Source organism: Rhopalosiphum padi, chromosome 1 (assembly GCF_020882245.1).
Source record: "Rhopalosiphum padi isolate XX-2018 chromosome 1, ASM2088224v1, whole genome shotgun sequence".
NCBI classification, from domain to species: domain Eukaryota; kingdom Metazoa; phylum Arthropoda; class Insecta; order Hemiptera; family Aphididae; genus Rhopalosiphum; species Rhopalosiphum padi.
Genome location: NC_083597.1, coordinates 56,112,107 through 56,130,224, shown reverse-complemented (window position 1 = coordinate 56,130,224; position 18,118 = coordinate 56,112,107). Strand labels below are relative to the sequence as shown.

General features: G+C 27.4%; 1 protein-coding gene across 3 annotated transcripts in view; it reads left to right on the top strand.

The window, feature by feature from the left end:
- The window catches only part of LOC132923170 (E3 ubiquitin-protein ligase UBR4), a 31,356-nt gene extending 13,245 nt beyond the window's left edge, over positions 1 to 18,111 (top strand). For all 3 annotated transcript variants that reach the window (XM_060987019.1, XM_060987031.1, XM_060987027.1), the window contains exons 30-72: positions 85 to 289; positions 371 to 576; positions 650 to 809; positions 888 to 1,072; positions 1,147 to 1,392; positions 1,508 to 1,639; positions 1,748 to 2,051; positions 2,312 to 2,509; positions 2,677 to 2,769; positions 2,848 to 2,976; positions 3,072 to 3,363; positions 3,464 to 3,631; positions 3,795 to 4,002; positions 4,063 to 4,225; positions 4,397 to 4,525; positions 4,594 to 4,851; positions 4,909 to 5,022; positions 5,112 to 5,242; positions 5,306 to 5,410; positions 5,470 to 5,640; positions 5,750 to 5,914; positions 6,511 to 6,685; positions 6,741 to 6,891; positions 6,967 to 7,186; positions 7,278 to 7,430; positions 7,508 to 8,748; positions 8,811 to 9,030; positions 9,136 to 9,375; positions 9,452 to 9,766; positions 9,828 to 10,175; positions 10,639 to 10,806; positions 11,709 to 11,912; positions 11,976 to 12,584; positions 13,266 to 13,442; positions 13,534 to 13,956; positions 14,027 to 14,299; positions 14,364 to 14,477; positions 14,540 to 14,677; positions 15,120 to 15,595; positions 16,425 to 16,745; positions 16,818 to 17,148; positions 17,217 to 17,376; positions 17,876 to 18,111. In XM_060987019.1, coding sequence (XP_060843002.1) covers positions 85 to 289; positions 371 to 576; positions 650 to 809; positions 888 to 1,072; positions 1,147 to 1,392; positions 1,508 to 1,639; positions 1,748 to 2,051; positions 2,312 to 2,509; positions 2,677 to 2,769; positions 2,848 to 2,976; positions 3,072 to 3,363; positions 3,464 to 3,631; positions 3,795 to 4,002; positions 4,063 to 4,225; positions 4,397 to 4,525; positions 4,594 to 4,851; positions 4,909 to 5,022; positions 5,112 to 5,242; positions 5,306 to 5,410; positions 5,470 to 5,640; positions 5,750 to 5,914; positions 6,511 to 6,685; positions 6,741 to 6,891; positions 6,967 to 7,186; positions 7,278 to 7,430; positions 7,508 to 8,748; positions 8,811 to 9,030; positions 9,136 to 9,375; positions 9,452 to 9,766; positions 9,828 to 10,175; positions 10,639 to 10,806; positions 11,709 to 11,912; positions 11,976 to 12,584; positions 13,266 to 13,442; positions 13,534 to 13,956; positions 14,027 to 14,299; positions 14,364 to 14,477; positions 14,540 to 14,677; positions 15,120 to 15,595; positions 16,425 to 16,745; positions 16,818 to 17,148; positions 17,217 to 17,376; positions 17,876 to 17,940 — 10,284 coding nt within the window. In that variant the 3' untranslated portion in view covers positions 17,941 to 18,111. The remainder of the gene's footprint in view (positions 1 to 84; positions 290 to 370; positions 577 to 649; positions 810 to 887; positions 1,073 to 1,146; positions 1,393 to 1,507; positions 1,640 to 1,747; positions 2,052 to 2,311; positions 2,510 to 2,676; positions 2,770 to 2,847; positions 2,977 to 3,071; positions 3,364 to 3,463; positions 3,632 to 3,794; positions 4,003 to 4,062; positions 4,226 to 4,396; positions 4,526 to 4,593; positions 4,852 to 4,908; positions 5,023 to 5,111; positions 5,243 to 5,305; positions 5,411 to 5,469; positions 5,641 to 5,749; positions 5,915 to 6,510; positions 6,686 to 6,740; positions 6,892 to 6,966; positions 7,187 to 7,277; positions 7,431 to 7,507; positions 8,749 to 8,810; positions 9,031 to 9,135; positions 9,376 to 9,451; positions 9,767 to 9,827; positions 10,176 to 10,638; positions 10,807 to 11,708; positions 11,913 to 11,975; positions 12,585 to 13,265; positions 13,443 to 13,533; positions 13,957 to 14,026; positions 14,300 to 14,363; positions 14,478 to 14,539; positions 14,678 to 15,119; positions 15,596 to 16,424; positions 16,746 to 16,817; positions 17,149 to 17,216; positions 17,377 to 17,875) is intronic.
- The last annotated feature ends 7 nt before the right edge of the window (positions 18,112 to 18,118 follow it).

Here is an 18,118-nt window from a genome sequence, read left to right as displayed (position 1 = left end):
CATTGTATAATTTATTTTAAAATCTCAAAACTATTTCTTTTAAATTATATTTAGTCTTATTAAGATACATTTCTGTTTCAATAGGCATTAGTTAAAAGAAATCCTAACTCAATACTTGATGCAAATAATTCGCGAGATAAAGTAGCTTCAATTGAAGGCGGAAATTCAGTAGCAGACCAAGATCGAATAGATAGTTATAATACATCCGCTCCTAACCATAATCAAGATCCAAGAAATATGAGCACCAGAAGTTTAGATTATGAATCTGTTGTGTTAAATTCACTTCCTAGTAATTATATTTTAATATTATTTCTTTTATTTACTAATTTAGTTTTGTTATACTAATTTGTTTTAATTTCATGGTTTTTAGTCTCTTATAAGAATGTATTAATGCCAACAATATTGGATCATTCTCAGATAATTGAACCAACATTAGACCTTTGTCTACAGCTAATAAATGTGGTTATAAAATCTGGTGAAAAAAATTCAGCAATTGGTTGTAATACAAGAGCTGTTGATACATTAAATGACTTACAAGAATTAGAAAAAACTATTGAAGTATCTGATAGTCTTATGGTAATTAATTTTTTTTCAAATAAATTATTTTTATAAACTTTATGATACATATTATTAAAACATTAATCTATAGCTACCTACAATGGGGTCTCAAGAAGGTGCTTTTGAGAATGTTAAAATGAATTTTAGTGGAGATCAAGGTCAAACTATTCGTCAGCTTCTTTCTGCCCATATGATACGCCGTGTTGCAATGTGTTGTTTATCGTCTCTTCATGGTAAAAGACAACATTTAGGTAATTATTATTATAGTTTTAAAGTTGAATTATGGAATAGATTTTATCTCAATGTATATTAATGTTTTTTTTTTTTAGTTGCTGTATCTCACGACAAAGGAAAAATAGCAGTATTGCAAATGAGCTCATTGCTAAAACAGTCTGATATATCCAAACGTAAATTAACTTTAACACGTCTATCCTCTGTTTCTATTCCATTTACTGTATTATCAGTTACTGCAAATTCTGTAAATGAAGACTTTCTTTCTGTGTGTGGATTAAAGGTATTAAATATTATACAATAAAAAACATTGACATTAGTTATTATAGTATTGGTTTTTATTCAATTTTTTTTTAGGACTGTCATATCTTAACATTTAATACAAGTGGAACAATTAATGAGCACATTGTCCTTCATCCAACTTTAGAAGTAGGAAATTTTATTATTCGTTCAATTTGGCTCCCTGGATCACAAACTAGTTTAGCACTTGTGTCTGCTGAGTTTGTTAAAATTTATGATTTGTCAAAGGATGTTTTAAGTCCTCAATATTATTTCCTTGTGCCTACTGGCAAAATACGAGATGTGACATTTATGTGTACAGAGGTAAAATAATAATATATGCTTGATAGTAAGAACTATGTAAAACAAAAAAACTTTTGTAATTAATGTTTTTTTATTTTGTGTAAAATATTAATGATGTCATTTTTGTCGGTTATAGGAGAAGTCAACTATGATATTAATATCATCTGGAGGTTATATATATACACAAGATATGGACGCAAGTAGTTCAGCTATCCATGGTCCATTCTATGTGACCAATACTATTGATATTGTTCATCCAGACATAAGTGTAAGTATATATATTGTAGTCTTATACTCTTCATGAATAATATGTATTATGTATGAATATATTTATTTGTATACAATTTTTTTTTACTTTCTTCATATTATCTCTTAGGATGTAAATGGTCAAGTTTGTGGAGGTGGTGTATCAGTATATTATTCGCATACATTGTCACTGTTGATGTTTAGTTATGTTACTCCTGGGCGCACATTTATAGCACCTCTGGATGAAGAGAGATATCAAGGCGGTGTAATTACATTACATCCAGTTTTTGCAATAAATTCACAAACATCAAGTCCTAGTGCTAAAAATAAAAATAATATTAATCAGACAAGTACTTCTGCTCCTACACAACCTATGTGGCAATGGTCTGAAGTTCCTGGACATCCTGGTTTAGTATGCGCAATACTGCAATCTAGTAAGTTAAACATTGTTGACATGTATAAAGTATGTGTTAAATGTTACTATAATAGTATTTTTCTATAAAATATATGAAAGATTATGACAATATTCAATTGTCAATTTCTTCACTATGTATGAAAAACATGCCATTAATAGCTCTTACTAAATCATAAATAGATAAAATAATGTTAGTTATAATTTATAATACATCTAAAAGGAAAACTTAAGAATGTTATAAACATTTTAACTTAAAATGTAAATTTTATTTTTATTAAGGTAATACTCCAGTTGTATTTATGATAACACCAAAAGTCATTAGTCTTCAAGAAATTAAATTGGCCCAAACCAAAACTAAGATTACAGATATGGTTGCTGTACGTCACCCATTGTCTAATGGAGATTATAGAACAACATTAATAATTTTATGTGAAGATGGTAGTTTACGTATGTTTTTAGCTGCTAAAGAGCAAACAGGTGAATATGTTATAATCTCATTATAAAATGTATGTATTATATATATTTTAAATTATAATTTATGCTCATAAAATAATTTAACTATTAAAATAACCATCTCTAGTAAATATTAGTTAATATTTTTGTTTTTAAATTAAGCTATATTTTGATTATTTTGATTATTTCAGATTTTTGGTTATCACCATCTATACAGCCTTCATGTCACATAACATCTTGTAAGTTAAAGAAAAAGAAAATTAATAAATCTGGAAAGTCTACAGGTATGAATGATTCACTAAAAGTTGAAGTACAATAAATACTTTTTGTTATGTAAAATGTATACAAATTATTATTTATAGGAAATACCTCTTCATTTCCAATTGACTTCTTTGAATATTGTGTAGCTATGAATGAAATTGAATTTGGTGGTAATGATCTGTTGCAAATTTATAACCCTCAACAAATAAAACACAGATTGAACAGTAATGGTAAGGGTTATAATTATAAATAATAAATAATGATAAATTAAACATTACTACCGTCTATAATTATATTTATTAAACTTAATATTTTATAATATTAGGTATGTATGTTGTGTCTACAAAACCACGATTTAGCATTGAAATTACTAATAATGATGCTACAACGGTAATGGCTGGAATTAGAATTAATGTGGGAGGTCAAGACATAGGACGTGCTCCTGGCTATATAGAAGTGCTAGGACGCACTTTACATTTGTTACCAATTAACCGAAGTCGATGGTTTGATTTTCCATTAACCAGAGAAGAAAGTCTTCAAAGTGATAAAAAATTAATAATTGTGTTTGGCCCATCCCGAGATCCTGAAGGTGTTACTATGATCGATTCTATAAAATTGTTAGTATATAACATTTTATTATTTTTTAGTTATAAACAACTAATAATTTATAATATATTTTATGTAATGAATATTATATTTTCATTTTTTGTTATATAGATATGGAAAAACTAAAGAATCATTTGGATGGCCCGATGAAGTAGATGAGATTAGTAATGGTACAATTTATGGTTCAACATCGACTAGTACTGTAGTTACTTCAAATCAATTTAATCCCCAAGAAAAAGAGTTGCCTTTAACTGGATTTGCTGTCAATCATTTAGACAAGTAAAATATTTTATTTTATTATTATTCAGTTTAGATTTTTCAGTTTTATATTAAGTATTTAATTGATGGTTTTAAAAATGTAGCTATTTTAAATTTTATTTACAATCTTAGTAGTTAGAATAAATAATTATTTATAAATATTATATTATAATAATGTTTTTAGGTTTATCATAGGATTATTGACAATATTAGAAAATAGTTTTATTGTATCGAGTTATGCATTGAATGATGAAAATGAACAATATTCAACCAATAAAACTAAAGCAGTAAACATAGCATTACAATTACTCAATCACAGTACACAAGCATGTATTCAACTTCATTCTAAATCATTAGTAGCTGTTTTACAACCAGAATACCATACATTTAAAGTAAAAATATAATTTATTAAAAAATAATTGTCATAATACTATATTAATAATTGTAAATAGGATCAATCTATGTTAAATTATATACTACAAACTTTACACAATTTTGAACGTGATGATCCTAAAAATATGGATGCCGAAGCTTATTATAGACTTGTACTAATAACTCGAGGTATAACAGTTTCCAGACCACAGCATTTATCCAACTTTGAATATACTCATGAAGGTATTTAAAAATAAAAATAATGTTTTTTTCTTGTCTCTAATGTCACTCTTTATTGAATGAAAAGATGTTTTTGTAGGATAAAAAGTTATAGAACCGTTTAGTATAAATATATTCGCTAAATATCTCATTCAAAATTTAAGATATATGAACTAATCATTTATTTATTTTCAGGATTGGATTATAACAATGAACAATCACCACAGTGGTGTCAACCCCTTATTCAAAAGCTTATTTCTGTATTTTGGATACTATACTATAATAGACCTAAAAATCCATCATATTGCACAATATATGTACCTGGTATGTAATTATTAATTAATGATATCCTTTAAAAATTATAACTAATTTATGTATTTCAATTCATATAGGTTTGAAACATACTGAAGCTGTTGTTTATGCACTTATTGAAATTTTGCATTCTTTATTATTTTTTGAGTGCTCTGGTTTTCAAGATTCTCAAATTAATACTATATCTAAGTACTACTTAGATTTCTTACTATGTGAAGATGTAGCTGTCAGTTATACTGCTAAATTGGCGCTTTCAAGAGCCTTAAAACCTCAAGTATTTGGAAAGAATAATCAAAATTTGGTTCGGGGAGATCATTCTTACAAGGAGCCAGTGGAAGGTAATCAACTAAATATATTTTTTTAAATTTATTACATGATATTTTTTTTTGATTTAGTAAAAGAAATATCTAGCAAAGGGCCTGAAAATGAAGAACAAGTTCTTCAAGAATCTCCCGAAGAAAATATGCAATATGAAGTTGATGAACCAATAATTTTATTGGATCCAAGAGGTAATATATATTTATTAAATATAAATAATAATATTCATATCTTAGATTTTAAAATAACTAAAACATTTGACTTGAAAAAATTGCAATAGTTGAACCTCAAGAACATGATCGTCAAAATATGGAAGTTTTAATTGGGAATGTTCAGTTTCCTGGTCTTATTATTCCACCTGACGCAGATGATGATGCAATGGTAGAATTAGCTATTGCACTTAGTCTACAAGTAATAATATAAAATGTGCTTAATTTATATCATATAGCTTATTTATATTATTCTTTTCTGTAGGATAATGACGGAATAGATAATAATGCAGAGCTACAAAATATTAGGCAAGGTTTGCAACAAGGTTTTGTAGAATTACAAGGATTAAATGCACCTGCTACGTTACAAGTATATGAATATTAAAATTATAATTCTAAATCAGTATTAAAATAAAATTGTTTTCCTAGAACATTCAAGAAAATTCTTCTCAAAATAATGATAATGGTCAGAGTTCTGAAACACAGTCTATGCAACAAGGTCATTTAAGTGATACTACTGCGTCGGCAGCTGGTTCTGATGATGAAGATACAAATGCTGTTCCAGGAAGTAGTAATTTAAGGACATCACCCACAGATAATGTAAGTATTATGTTTCATTTTTAGAAAACCGGGAATTATAACGCTTTAAATAATATTAATATATTAATATAATTATATATATTTATTAATTGTATTTAATTTTTTGTAGAGTCAAAATGAACGAGGTGAAATTGATGAAGAAATAATTTTTGACCAAGATTTAGAAATAAATAATCATTTACACACTTTAAGATTGTCTTTGTTGGAAAAATTTATTAATCACATACCAAATCTTCATAACATTGGAGGCACAAGAGCTATACCATTTTTCCAAGTAAGATATAGTGGTATAATATTAATATTTAAAAATAATATTGATAAAAAAAAAAATTAATTATGTTATATTAAAAGTGAAAACAACTATAATATTTTGAGTTATTTTAACCGTTAATCTAGCTTTATCTTCTATACAATTTAACTTTTTTAGTAACTATTAATATTTAGTTGTTTTTTTTTTTTATTAAATGTCTAATTTATTTCCTTATGAAACATTTCATCGTTTTGAATTTTTTTAAACGTAATATATCATATTAATAACTTACTTTCTTTTTATTTGAAAATTCAAACATTTTACAATAAAAAACATATATTTAAAAAATATGGTTTTGTATTTTGGTAATCTGTTTAGGTTAATGCAAAACATAAAATGCTGTTTAACAGTATTATTATTGATAGACTACCATTTCTTTTTATTTCTTTTTTCCCTAGTTAATATTAATAGTTGAATAATAAATTTATTTTATTAATAAAATAAAAAAAGTGGCCAATTTATTCTAATTGGGTGTATATTAATTAATAATTAATAATTGTGAAATTAAATACAATTGTATTTATAATAATAGTATGTATTAATATTTAATTTTTTTTAAGGTTGTTTCTTCAATTGTGGCAGATATGGACTTGAATAATGAAGGAGATAAGGAATATTTTACTGAACTTATGCAAATGTTTATAACATATATTCGCCGAGAAACATTAGATGATTCTAATTTACACATAAGAAATTCACAACGAGAAATAGTCATAATTATTATGCGCTTTATTGGTAAGTCTAAAATTAATTTTTTTTAAAACATTTTATTAATTCTTGTATATTTTAGGTGTTTTATTAGCAAGGCCTAAATCTAGCTCTAAATCATCATCTGATCATACAACTTACATATCTCAAACAGCTGCATCTATGTTAAAACATGCACAATTTATAACATGTTGCTTAAAAGCATTAAAAGCTTTACAGGAATATTGGGCTAGGTAATAAAACATTAAATAGTATTTGATAAATTATTTATGAGAAATATTATATTTTATTTAATGATAATATTATAGTTTTAGCGATAATGATGATAATAGTGCCAATGTGGTTAGTGTTTTGTTGGAACCAAGTGGTCCATCACGTGTTCCAGATATGAGTCCATTTTTTTTGAAACCCTACTCGGTTAGTCAAACCAAAGATATTTTCCATAATTACCCTATAATTTTGACAGAAATGCTGTTACGTTTACCATATCAAATACAGAAAAGTTGGTCGCAGTTGTCGTTTGAACCAGTATGTTTTATTTTAGTAATTATTTAGATGTTAAAAATTGTATTTCTTTAATTCTAGATTTAATGTTAATTAATTTTGATTTATGAATTAGGAATGGTTGACTGTATTATGTGAATTCATGAGCTTAAAAACAATTAATCCATTTATCAAACGTCAAGTTAGAAAGTTACTATTATTTGTTTGTGGAAACAAAGATAAATATCGGCAGATTAGAGATATGCATGCCTTATCAACTAGTATGAAGGTATATTATTATTAAACTTGTTTAAATTTATGACTATTTTGAATTGTTATTTCCTAAACGTGCATATTTATTTTTAGAATTTCCAAGTCACATGTGACATTGGTGATCAGAATACACCACTATCTCTTAACTTGACATATGATAAACTGGTTGAATTAGTGGAAGATGTAAAAGTTTGTGTAGACATTGCATCAAGTCGTATGTTGAATTGGCAATTATATTGTCGTAAAGATAACACAGTATTATTATATTTAATGCGTGCCGCCTGTTTTTTGGATGAGGGTGTATCATCTACAATTCTTCATTTGCTTCAATATGCTATTTGTGGAGCTAAAAACCAGTCGGGAACTCCTTCTGGAAAAGAATCTAAATCTAAAGTGTCTAAGGTAGCAGAAGATATTGAAAATGCTATGCTTGAAGAAGCACAATGCATGATACTAGTTAAAGAAATGAATAAACGGTTAAATAAAGATATTTTAACACGATTTGTCAAAACATTCTTACTTGAAACAAATTCTACACATATTCGTTGGCAAGCTCATGCCCTAGTATTGTCAATTTATAGAAATTCAGAACATGATGATCAAGAAAAATTACTTGAGTTGTTATGGGCCCTTTGGCCACAGTTGCCCACATATGGAAGAAAAGCATCTCAATTTGTAGATTTATTAGGATATTTCAGTTTTAAGTACAATCAAAAGGCAGCTACATCAACTAAATATGTTGAACAAGCAATTGAATTACTAAGAACACAAAACTATAAGCTAGCATGCCACCCTAATGCTAATTTGTATACCCAAGTATCACAATATGTTGATTTAGAAGGCTTTTATTTAGAAAGTGAACCTTGTATGGTTTGTAATAATCCTGAAATTCCCTTCACCAATATCAAGTTGACTTCAATAAAGGTTGATTCAAAATTCACTACTACTACTCAAATTGTTAAGCTCATGGGAAGTCATACTATTAATAAAATAGTATTGCGAATAACTGATTTAAAACGTACTAAAATGGTACGTACAATGAATATATTTTATAATAACCGTTATGTACAAGCAGTGGTAGAACTTAAAAACAAACCAGCTATGTGGCATAAAGCAAAAGAAATCACACTAACATCTGGACAAACTGAAGTGAAAGTCGAATTTGCCGTACCAATAGTTGCGTGGAATTTATTAATAGAGTATTCTAGCTTTTATGAGAACTTGCATGCTTCTTCAGAGACTTTACAGTGTCCTAGGTGTAGTGCAACAGTACCTTCAAATCCCGGTGTTTGCTCTAATTGTGGCGAGAATGTTTTCCAATGTCATAAATGCCGGTAAGTGCATTGCTATATCTATAATTAAATATAGTGTTAAGTATAATTTTTTTTTTTTTTAGTGCAATAAATTATGATGAAAAAGATCCTTTTCTTTGTCATTCTTGTGGTTTTTGTAAATATGCTAAATTCGATTATGTTTTAACTGCCAAGCCTTGTTGTGCTGTTGATCCCATTGAAGATGACCATGATAGGAATAAAACTATAAGTTCCATCAATACAAACTTGGAAAAAGCTGATAGGTTATACAAACAACTTGTATCGTCAAAACCTGTATTAGAGGTAAAAAAAAAAATAAAAAAATAATATTATGTTCAATTAAAATGTATAAGAAAACTCATAACTAAATAATCAAAATATTTATTGTTATTCAATTTTATTTTTTAGAATATGTTAGTAAAAGTTATGGAAAATCGTTTGGAAAAATCTAATAATACAAATGCTGAAGAAAGCCAAAGTCCAAATGTTGTTCCTGTCTCAGGATTTGCTGCTGTTGTTAATGGGGCTATGAACAATAATATTTCTTCTGGGCCTGTACATCAAGTAAATAGATCTATTCAATTGCTGGCACAAAAGTATGGTTCTGAATGCCGTAATACTTTTGAAGATCTCAGTCGTATTGTTCAAGTAATTATATTTTATTTTGGAAATCTATTTAACTCTAAGTATTTTATTGGATAATATCTGTTATAAATTATTTTAGAAAGTTTTAGCAAGCCGTAAAGAGTTAATAGCATATGATCAAAAACAATTGGGACAAGTTAAATCTACCATTCGTTTTAATGGCAGTATTAGCTCTCTTTCAGTATCTGATTCTTCAGTATCTATTTCCCAAAATACACCATCAGCATGTTCATTACCAAATACAAGTTGTTATGGGTGTATAACAGCAGCTCTAGAACATTGTTTTGTTATGTTACGTGCTCTTGCTACAAACATGACATTGCGTAAAATACTATTGCAACAAGGACTTATTCAGGAACTAGTGGAAAATAATATCAGAAGAGGATCAGTTCAAGTAATACTTAAAATTTATTAATTTTATAGATGCTTAATTTTATATTTACATTTAATTTTAGACTCAGGAAGAAGTAAGAAATCTTCTTTGTATTTTAATACAAGACAATCAAAAAGCTACTGAAGATTTATGTGGATTATTGAGTCAAAGAATATCACTTACAATTCGAGGACCAATTGCAAATGCTGATCTAGCGTTTGCTGTAAGACCTGAGATATCTTTACTGGCAACAATGTTGTATAAAGAAGATTCATGTTGGGAACAAAAAGCCAAATGTGTAATGCAGCTATTCTTTATGACATGTAAAGAATTCCAGTCTTCAGCAATTGTCACTTATATAACACTACCATGTTTAAAAATGATGCGTAATATTATTAAACCACCAACTTCGTCATCTAAAACAAACAAGGTAAATTTTATTATTATTTTTAAGATCTCTTAAACATAGTAAATTAAATCAATTGTATTTAAAATACATTCAACAAGGTTAGATTAAGTTTATCAAAAAATATTAATTCTGGTACAGACTGGTACAAAGGTGCTCATTCTAACTGAAATGTCATGTCTGAATAAGATCTAATCTCAGACTCCTATATGTCCTCTCCTAACTTTGGTCAAATTCCTGATAATCAAGCAATGTGTGTCGTGTTCTCATAATTTATATATATCTAAGATGCCTTCCTGCTAGCTATTCTAGGTTTTTTTATAATATTTCTTCAATATGTATTGAAATGTATAAGCCTATTTCACGGTGTATCTTATGGAGTATTAGACCAAAAAATATTAATAATAATACAAGTGAATACATATCTATTTGTATATTTCAACATAACCATGTTATACTACACTTTTTATTTTATTTGTTTATCTAGGATAAATCTACAGATGTCTTGTCAACTGTTCAAATGTCCGATAATTTAATGGTTGATTTTAGAAAATGGGCTAAACAAAGTCCTGAGCATATGTTTAATGCATGGCGTCAACGACTTCAAAAGAAAATACCATCAGATACTCCAGTTAAAAATAAGCCAAAATCAAAGGTAACATTTAGAATATAAATTGATTTTTTTTACAAAGGGTAGTAAATTATTTTAAAAATCAAAATTAATCATAACTATCTAAATTCTTAAACAGATTTCATTAATTTTTTTTTTAATCTAAATAAAGGTAGAGTAGAAACTTGATTAACTGTCACTCTCTATTATCTGTTATTATCAAAGAAAAAAAAGGTTAAAGCAACGATCGCGATTAACTTATGGTATGAGTACACGGTGACTATAAAGCGTTAGAGCATATAAAAATACATAGTTTGGAATATCCAACATAATATATGCGATAAACGTGACGTGAAGGAACAAATGTAACCACTTTTAATTTAATTTAGTCAGTTAATGCCAAATAGCCTGTGTACAAGGACTAGTGTTTTTTTTATAGTTTATTTATTACATATTACATACTGCTGGGTGTCATTTATTTTACCCTAAGTTTGTTATTATAATACACTTGTTGTAAAATATACACGTTTATTGTAAACCGTCATAGTCTCGGTCCCAACGATGACAGTTAATCTAGTTTCTACTATAGTATTTTAATCTATTTGTATTTAAGTTAATCAAAAACTAAATTGGTCAGTGGAAATTTAGTTGATCATAAATGTAAGTATTTCAGATTAGTATATATCTTTTTTGATCAATTGATAGTGAATTTATTTAATTTATATTATATTATATTTATATTTTATTATAGATGACTTTTCTGTGTTACTAAAATTTAATAAATTATTAATTGCATATTATTATCATATCATATTATATTTACTTACTGTTTATTAAAAAATGTGCATAAGTAAAAAATGAATCGAATGAAATTGTATTTATTAAGAAACGCATTATATTATCATAATAATGCTTTATGGTTAAATATATTTTTCTTGTATTTTTAGAATGAAATCAGACAATATTATTTAGCTTCTAAATATTTTAAGAAATGGAGACTATATTCTTTAAGAGATATTGCAAAGCCATTCCATCTAACAGAGTCTTCTTGGCTAAAGCATTTCTTATTCTGTTCGAGTACACGTTTGTTAAGACAAGTTGCCTGTGCTATATTTGAGGGTATTGCTCAAGTACCAGAAAGGAAAAAAGAGGTACATTTTCCTATTCAACTGTTAGATATTTTAACTCTTAATTAATATCTGTAATATTTGTAGATTTTAGATCTTCTGACAGGGTTTTTAACAGAACTAGGAAACGCAGGAGAAAACTGTGCTGAATTTTTAGGCTTATATCAAAATCTCATTCAACAAACTCCTTGGAAACAGTACTTAGCATTACGAGGAGTACTTATTATGATATCTGACATAATTACAAAAGAAATAAAACATTTGCATTATTTAGAAGAAACTACATTGACTTCAGATTTAGCCCAAGGATTTGTCTTGAAAAGTTTAACTGGATTGTTGGCATCATTTTTGGAAGTTGAGAGCATTAAACAACAATACAAAGGAAGACTTGTAGGTGCTATTTTAAATGGATACCTTTCTCTCCGCCGTTTAGTTGTTCAAAGAACACGTCTAATTGATGAAACACAATCTCAACTTTTGGATCTTCTTGAAGAAATGACGTGTGGAACAGAAACAGAATCAAAAGCATTTATGGCAATTTGTGTAGAAACTGTAGAAAAGTGTGATATACAAGATGTTCGTACTCCAGTTTTTGTATTTGAAAGATTATGTTCAATCATTTATCCAGAAGAAAATGATGTTGGGGAATTTTATATGAATCTAGATAAAGATCCACAACAAGAAGACTTTTTGCAAGTAAGTGTTAATAACATTTATGGCTTAATTGTGTATACATTATAATTAGTGGCAGCCCAAAACACGGGTGAACCAGGTGGTCACCCGGGGAGCCGGAAGCGCATTTGAAGGTGCTAAAAAAAATTGTAAAAACTTTTGACTTTTTTGTATAATTAAAAAATTTTTTTAAATAATAACCATGTGTAATAATAATACATTCATCTACAATAATAAATTGTGTAAAACAATAAAAATTTTATACAAGCTATATTTTTAAGGATACCTTTTAAAAATTTGCCTGGGGCACCATAATATCACAGGCTGGCACTAATTAGAATAATTTAATAACAATATAATTTGAATTAAGTCTTGTTGGTTCATGTTTATAAACCTGTAATAAGGGTGTATCCAGGGGGGTAATTGCCCCTCTGTGTTCATAGCTTACAAATATATTAAATTAAAAAAATTATTTAAATTGGTAAAAGAATGAGACAAATGTTCTACTCACTAAACATGACTTGATTAGGTTGCCCCCCTCCCCCACCCATAATGAAATTTCTAGCCAGGTTCTTGTCCTATAATACTAATATATTGTTAAAGGTAGTTCATAATTACCTTTGTAATAAATTTATCTAACAATAATTTGTTGTTAAATATCCAACAAATTAAATTAATAAAAAAAATGTATTTATTGTTTTATAGGGCCGTATGTTAGGTAATCCATATAGTTGTAATGAATCTGGTCTCGGACCTCTGATGAGAGATGTCAAAAACAAAATCTGTCAAGATTGTGAACTGGTTGCTCTTCTGGAAGATGATAATGGCATGGAACTTTTGGTTAACAATAAGATTATCAGCTTGGATCTACCTGTTAAAGAGGTGAATCATTGTGTTTATAATGAACTATAGTATGAATTTATATTGAAAGTATTATATTATCATTGAATATTTATATATTTGTTAAAACTAGGTATACAAAAAGATTTGGTTGCCAGAAGGTGGGGACAATGAAGCTGCCATGCATATTGTTTATCGCATGAGAGGATTATTAGGAGATGCTACTGAAGAATTCATTGAAACGTTAGATGCCAAATCTGATCAAGAAGTCAATAACGAAGAAGTTTATAAAATGGCAAATGTAATGGCAGAATGTCGTGGTCTGAGAGTTCTAATGTATCGTTTATCTACAATTAAAGACCTGTCAAGATCACGTCCACTTCTCCAAGTACTTCTTAAATTACTTGGACTTTGTGTTAAAGTAAAACATAATCAAGAAATATTAACCGAACCTATGCTAGGATCCATACCAATTCTTCTTAATACACTTGAATTATGCTTAAGTAATGAAGCTGATGGCTTGTCAAACACATCACTAACTGAACAAACTCTTGACGTAAGTAAAATTTAAATGTAAATTTATTTAGATTTATGTATTAAAAATAATTTATTATTTCAAAAAATAGATTTTGGAAACAATATTATCAAAAGCTACCTCCAAAGGCCCAGAGGCATTTGCTACATTATCAGAGACATTTGGTCCTGATGACCATATTCGATATCTTCTACACTGTGCATCAAATGCTCGCTATACAATTGTTCAGCATCTAACTCGTGTCTTAGCTGCCCTTACATACAATAATAAAGCTAAAATGATTATTCTCATGGATCATTTTGCTTCAGTGATTTCTGATTTTGAAAAATTTGATGATGTCCACTCTAAACAAGATGAACAAATGGTAATATGATCAATAACTTATTAAATTTTAAAAATAAATAATTTATTTATGTTAATATATTTAGATGAATTTGTTTTGTGATTTGACATACGGCATTGAAAATAATTCACTTGGAAATACATTAAAAGATTATATACTTTCTCTTGGGGTTATTAATAATGTTATTCAATATATATCAGTAAGTATAATTTGTAGTTTATAAATTCAAGTGAAATCTTATAATAACTATTTACTGTATAGCGTCATGCACCCACTGTAAAATCAACTTTAAACAAAAACAATGATAAAGATGAATGGAAAGAATTCATTTCTAAACCATCGTTAAAATATATCTTAAGATTTTGGACTGGATTAGCTAATGGCCATGAACCAACTCAGGTATATTATTAAATTATCAATAATTAAAAGTTTTATGTTGTTTCTAGAATAGTTAAATTGTATTTAATGAACATATGAGTTATTTTAGATTTTGAACTAAGAATCTTGTAATGTTACATACTAATGTATGTATGTATTAGTCAAGTTTTATAATGATATTTTGTTGTTATCTTTTTCTGTAATACTTTTTGGACCAAATGTGTACTCCAAAACTTTGTTGTTGTTCTTCTATTAATCAGAAATATTATTTAGCTGGTATCTTGAAGAGGTTATATTTCAATTACCTCTAATAGTTTTCAAAAATATAAAGAAGTATAAGAAAACTAATATATTTAATTAAACACAAATATAAGCTAATTACTCAGAATATTTTTCTCTTATTGAATCAATTTTTATTTGATGATTTTATTTTAGTAAAATATCCTTTTTATAATTATTTCAGACTGCTGTTTCTGATGAGTGTATTCATACAGTACATTGCTTAGAACAAGTGTCCTCAGATGAACATGTTGGATCTCTTGCAGAAAATTTATTAGAAGCATTAAAAACTAATCCAAAAATGGCAGAAAAAATAGAACAAGTTCGTGAACAAACTAAAGCTGAGAAAAAACGATTAGCTATGGCGATGCGACAAAAACAACTTGGACAATTAGGAATGCGTACTAATGAAAAGGGTCAAGTAACTGCTGAAACTTCATTATTGCAACAAGTAGAAGATTTAGGCGAAGAGACTGGATTAGTGTGTGTCATTTGTCGAGAAGGATATAAATTCCAACCTACTAAAGTATTAGGTATATATACATTTACCAAGAGGTGTGTTGTCGAGGAACATGAAGTAAAAGCTCGCAAAACAATTGGGTACAGTACTGTAACACATTTTAATGTTGTTCATTTTGACTGCCATATGTCTGCAGTTAGGTAAGCAATGTTTTAAAAATACTATTTTATCTTAACTGCTTATTTTGTAAAATTAAATTATATGATATTATTTAAAACAAAAAAATGCGTGTATAATCAACACATTTTATTTTAAAAATATATAAGTATATATATTAACTCAAACATTAAATAATATTAGGTAATAAATTAGATAAATACATAATACTAATTATTTAATATTTTGATGAGGTTTTTTTCATTTTAAATTTAGTATTATAATATATACCAGCGGTTCCCAAACTTTTTTAGAACATGCCACCCTAAAAATTAAAAAAAATAATTGCGCCTCCCATAAAAAATTTAAATTACAAATTTATAGTATTTAAATATACAAAAAATTTTATTTTTATGGCAATATAAGTTAACAGTAAATATTTACCAAGCGGTTCGCGCCTCCCTTGGGAGGTGCATCTCACAGTTTGGGAACTGCTGATATATACTATAAAAAAAATAATGCAATTTGGTTCTGTGTGTAGATATCTTATAAATTATTTATTTAATTTTAATTGCTGAACAGTTAACTTACTTTAAAATTTAATATATTGAGCATATTATGCATTATATAATACTTCATAATTTTCTTATTAGCATTAGTCTGATTCATCAGGTAAATCTATGATTTATTTTTATTTATATTGATTCCAAACTTAACAAGTCGTGTCTGTAAATACATGCCTATTGAAAAACATTGTGCCAAAGGCCAGATTGACACTGTTGTCTCTAGTCACTATCCAATAAATAATATTAAAATATAATTTATTTTTATAAAGAAGTTTAAATTGTTCTATTTTTGAATTGTATTTTGTAGACTTGCAAGGGTTAGAGATGAATGGGAATCGGCAGCTTTACAAAATGCAAACACAAAATGTAATGGTTTATTGCCAATGTGGGGTCCTTCAGTTGCTGAATCAGCTTATGCAAATTGTTTAGCCAGACATAACTCATATTTACAAGAAGCTACTGGCCAAAGAGATATAAGTTACATGCAAACAGTGCATGATCTTAAGTTACTTTTATTCAGATTTGCACAAGCAAAGAGCTTCCATGAAGATACTGGGGGAGGTGGACCTCAGTCTAATATGAACTTAGTTCCATACCTCATGCAAATGGCATTATATGTGATTAACACGTACGTAACAGTTCACTTTGATAATTAATATGTATTATTATAGTTGTGTTTAAAATTAATATATATATTTAGGACTAGGCGTTCCACTGCAGAGGAACGTAATCTAAACACATACCTAGAACCAAAGTCTGCAGACCAATTGATTGATAGTTTTTATGATACTGAAGGTCCATTATACTATCTTACATTGGCTATTATGTTGACTCCATACTCAAAATGGATGTTGACAAATCGTTTAATACATTTGAATAGAATTATATTGATGGCTCATGTTCATCATACCAATTCTTCTATAGCACCCAATGTACGCTCTGTGCCTTTGACTCCTCATGATTATACTGCTTACAAATCAGCTCTTATGTTCTTTGTATTAATCAATAAGATGTATGAATGCTATTTCAAGGTAATCAGTAACTTTTTTTTTTCAATTAATATAATTTTCTGATACTTATATTTGTGTATTACTTACAGACTGTCGAGGTTACTGAAAGTAAAAGTTGGTCAGTAAGCTTAGCTGACTATATTCGTCACAATGATGAGATGCTGCTCAAATCATCAGAAATGATGATGAATGCTTTAAGTGTAGATTTCTTACCTTGCACCTCATTTGAAGAACTTTGTGATGCTGCATGTAAGATATAAATTTTCTAAATATAGTATTTATCATATATATTATAAACTAGTGAGATAGATCAAGATATACATATATGTATTTTTAAATTAAATTAATTTTAGATTCTGAGTTAAAAAAAACGAGATGATTTGCCTTAAAAAAAATTTATTTCTCATAATTGTTTTGAAAAGATTAAATAAAATATCACTTTATTACCACATTTTCAGTAGAAAAATATTAAATGTTACTTTTCTAAAAATGTTAAGTAACGTTATAAATATCAAAACTTAAAAAACACATTTTTTTTCTTAATATGAACAATTTATTAAACATTAATTTTTTTATCCATAGTTAAACATTTTAATAAAAATATCATATAACTTATACTTTTGTATTATGTTTTATCAATAATTGTATCTAGTCTTATATTTATATAGCGATAGTGAAGGGTTTAAATTAGTCAAAACTTAACTGTTATAGTGTTGTCTTAAAACCAACTTCATTTATTTTATTACAGGTTTGAGTGTAGCGGATCCATCAAATCACATTAAAAACATTTTGAACACTTACCTTCGTCAATGAAAAATATGTTATACCTAGTAAATTGATAAAAAAAATCACCATTATAAAATTATTTTAATTATTTATTCACGATATTTATTTTACATGTGATTATTTTATAAGTACATTAATTATAAGAAATTGGAAATTTAAATTCTAAAAAATAAATTAAAATATTAAAATAAATAACAATGAATAT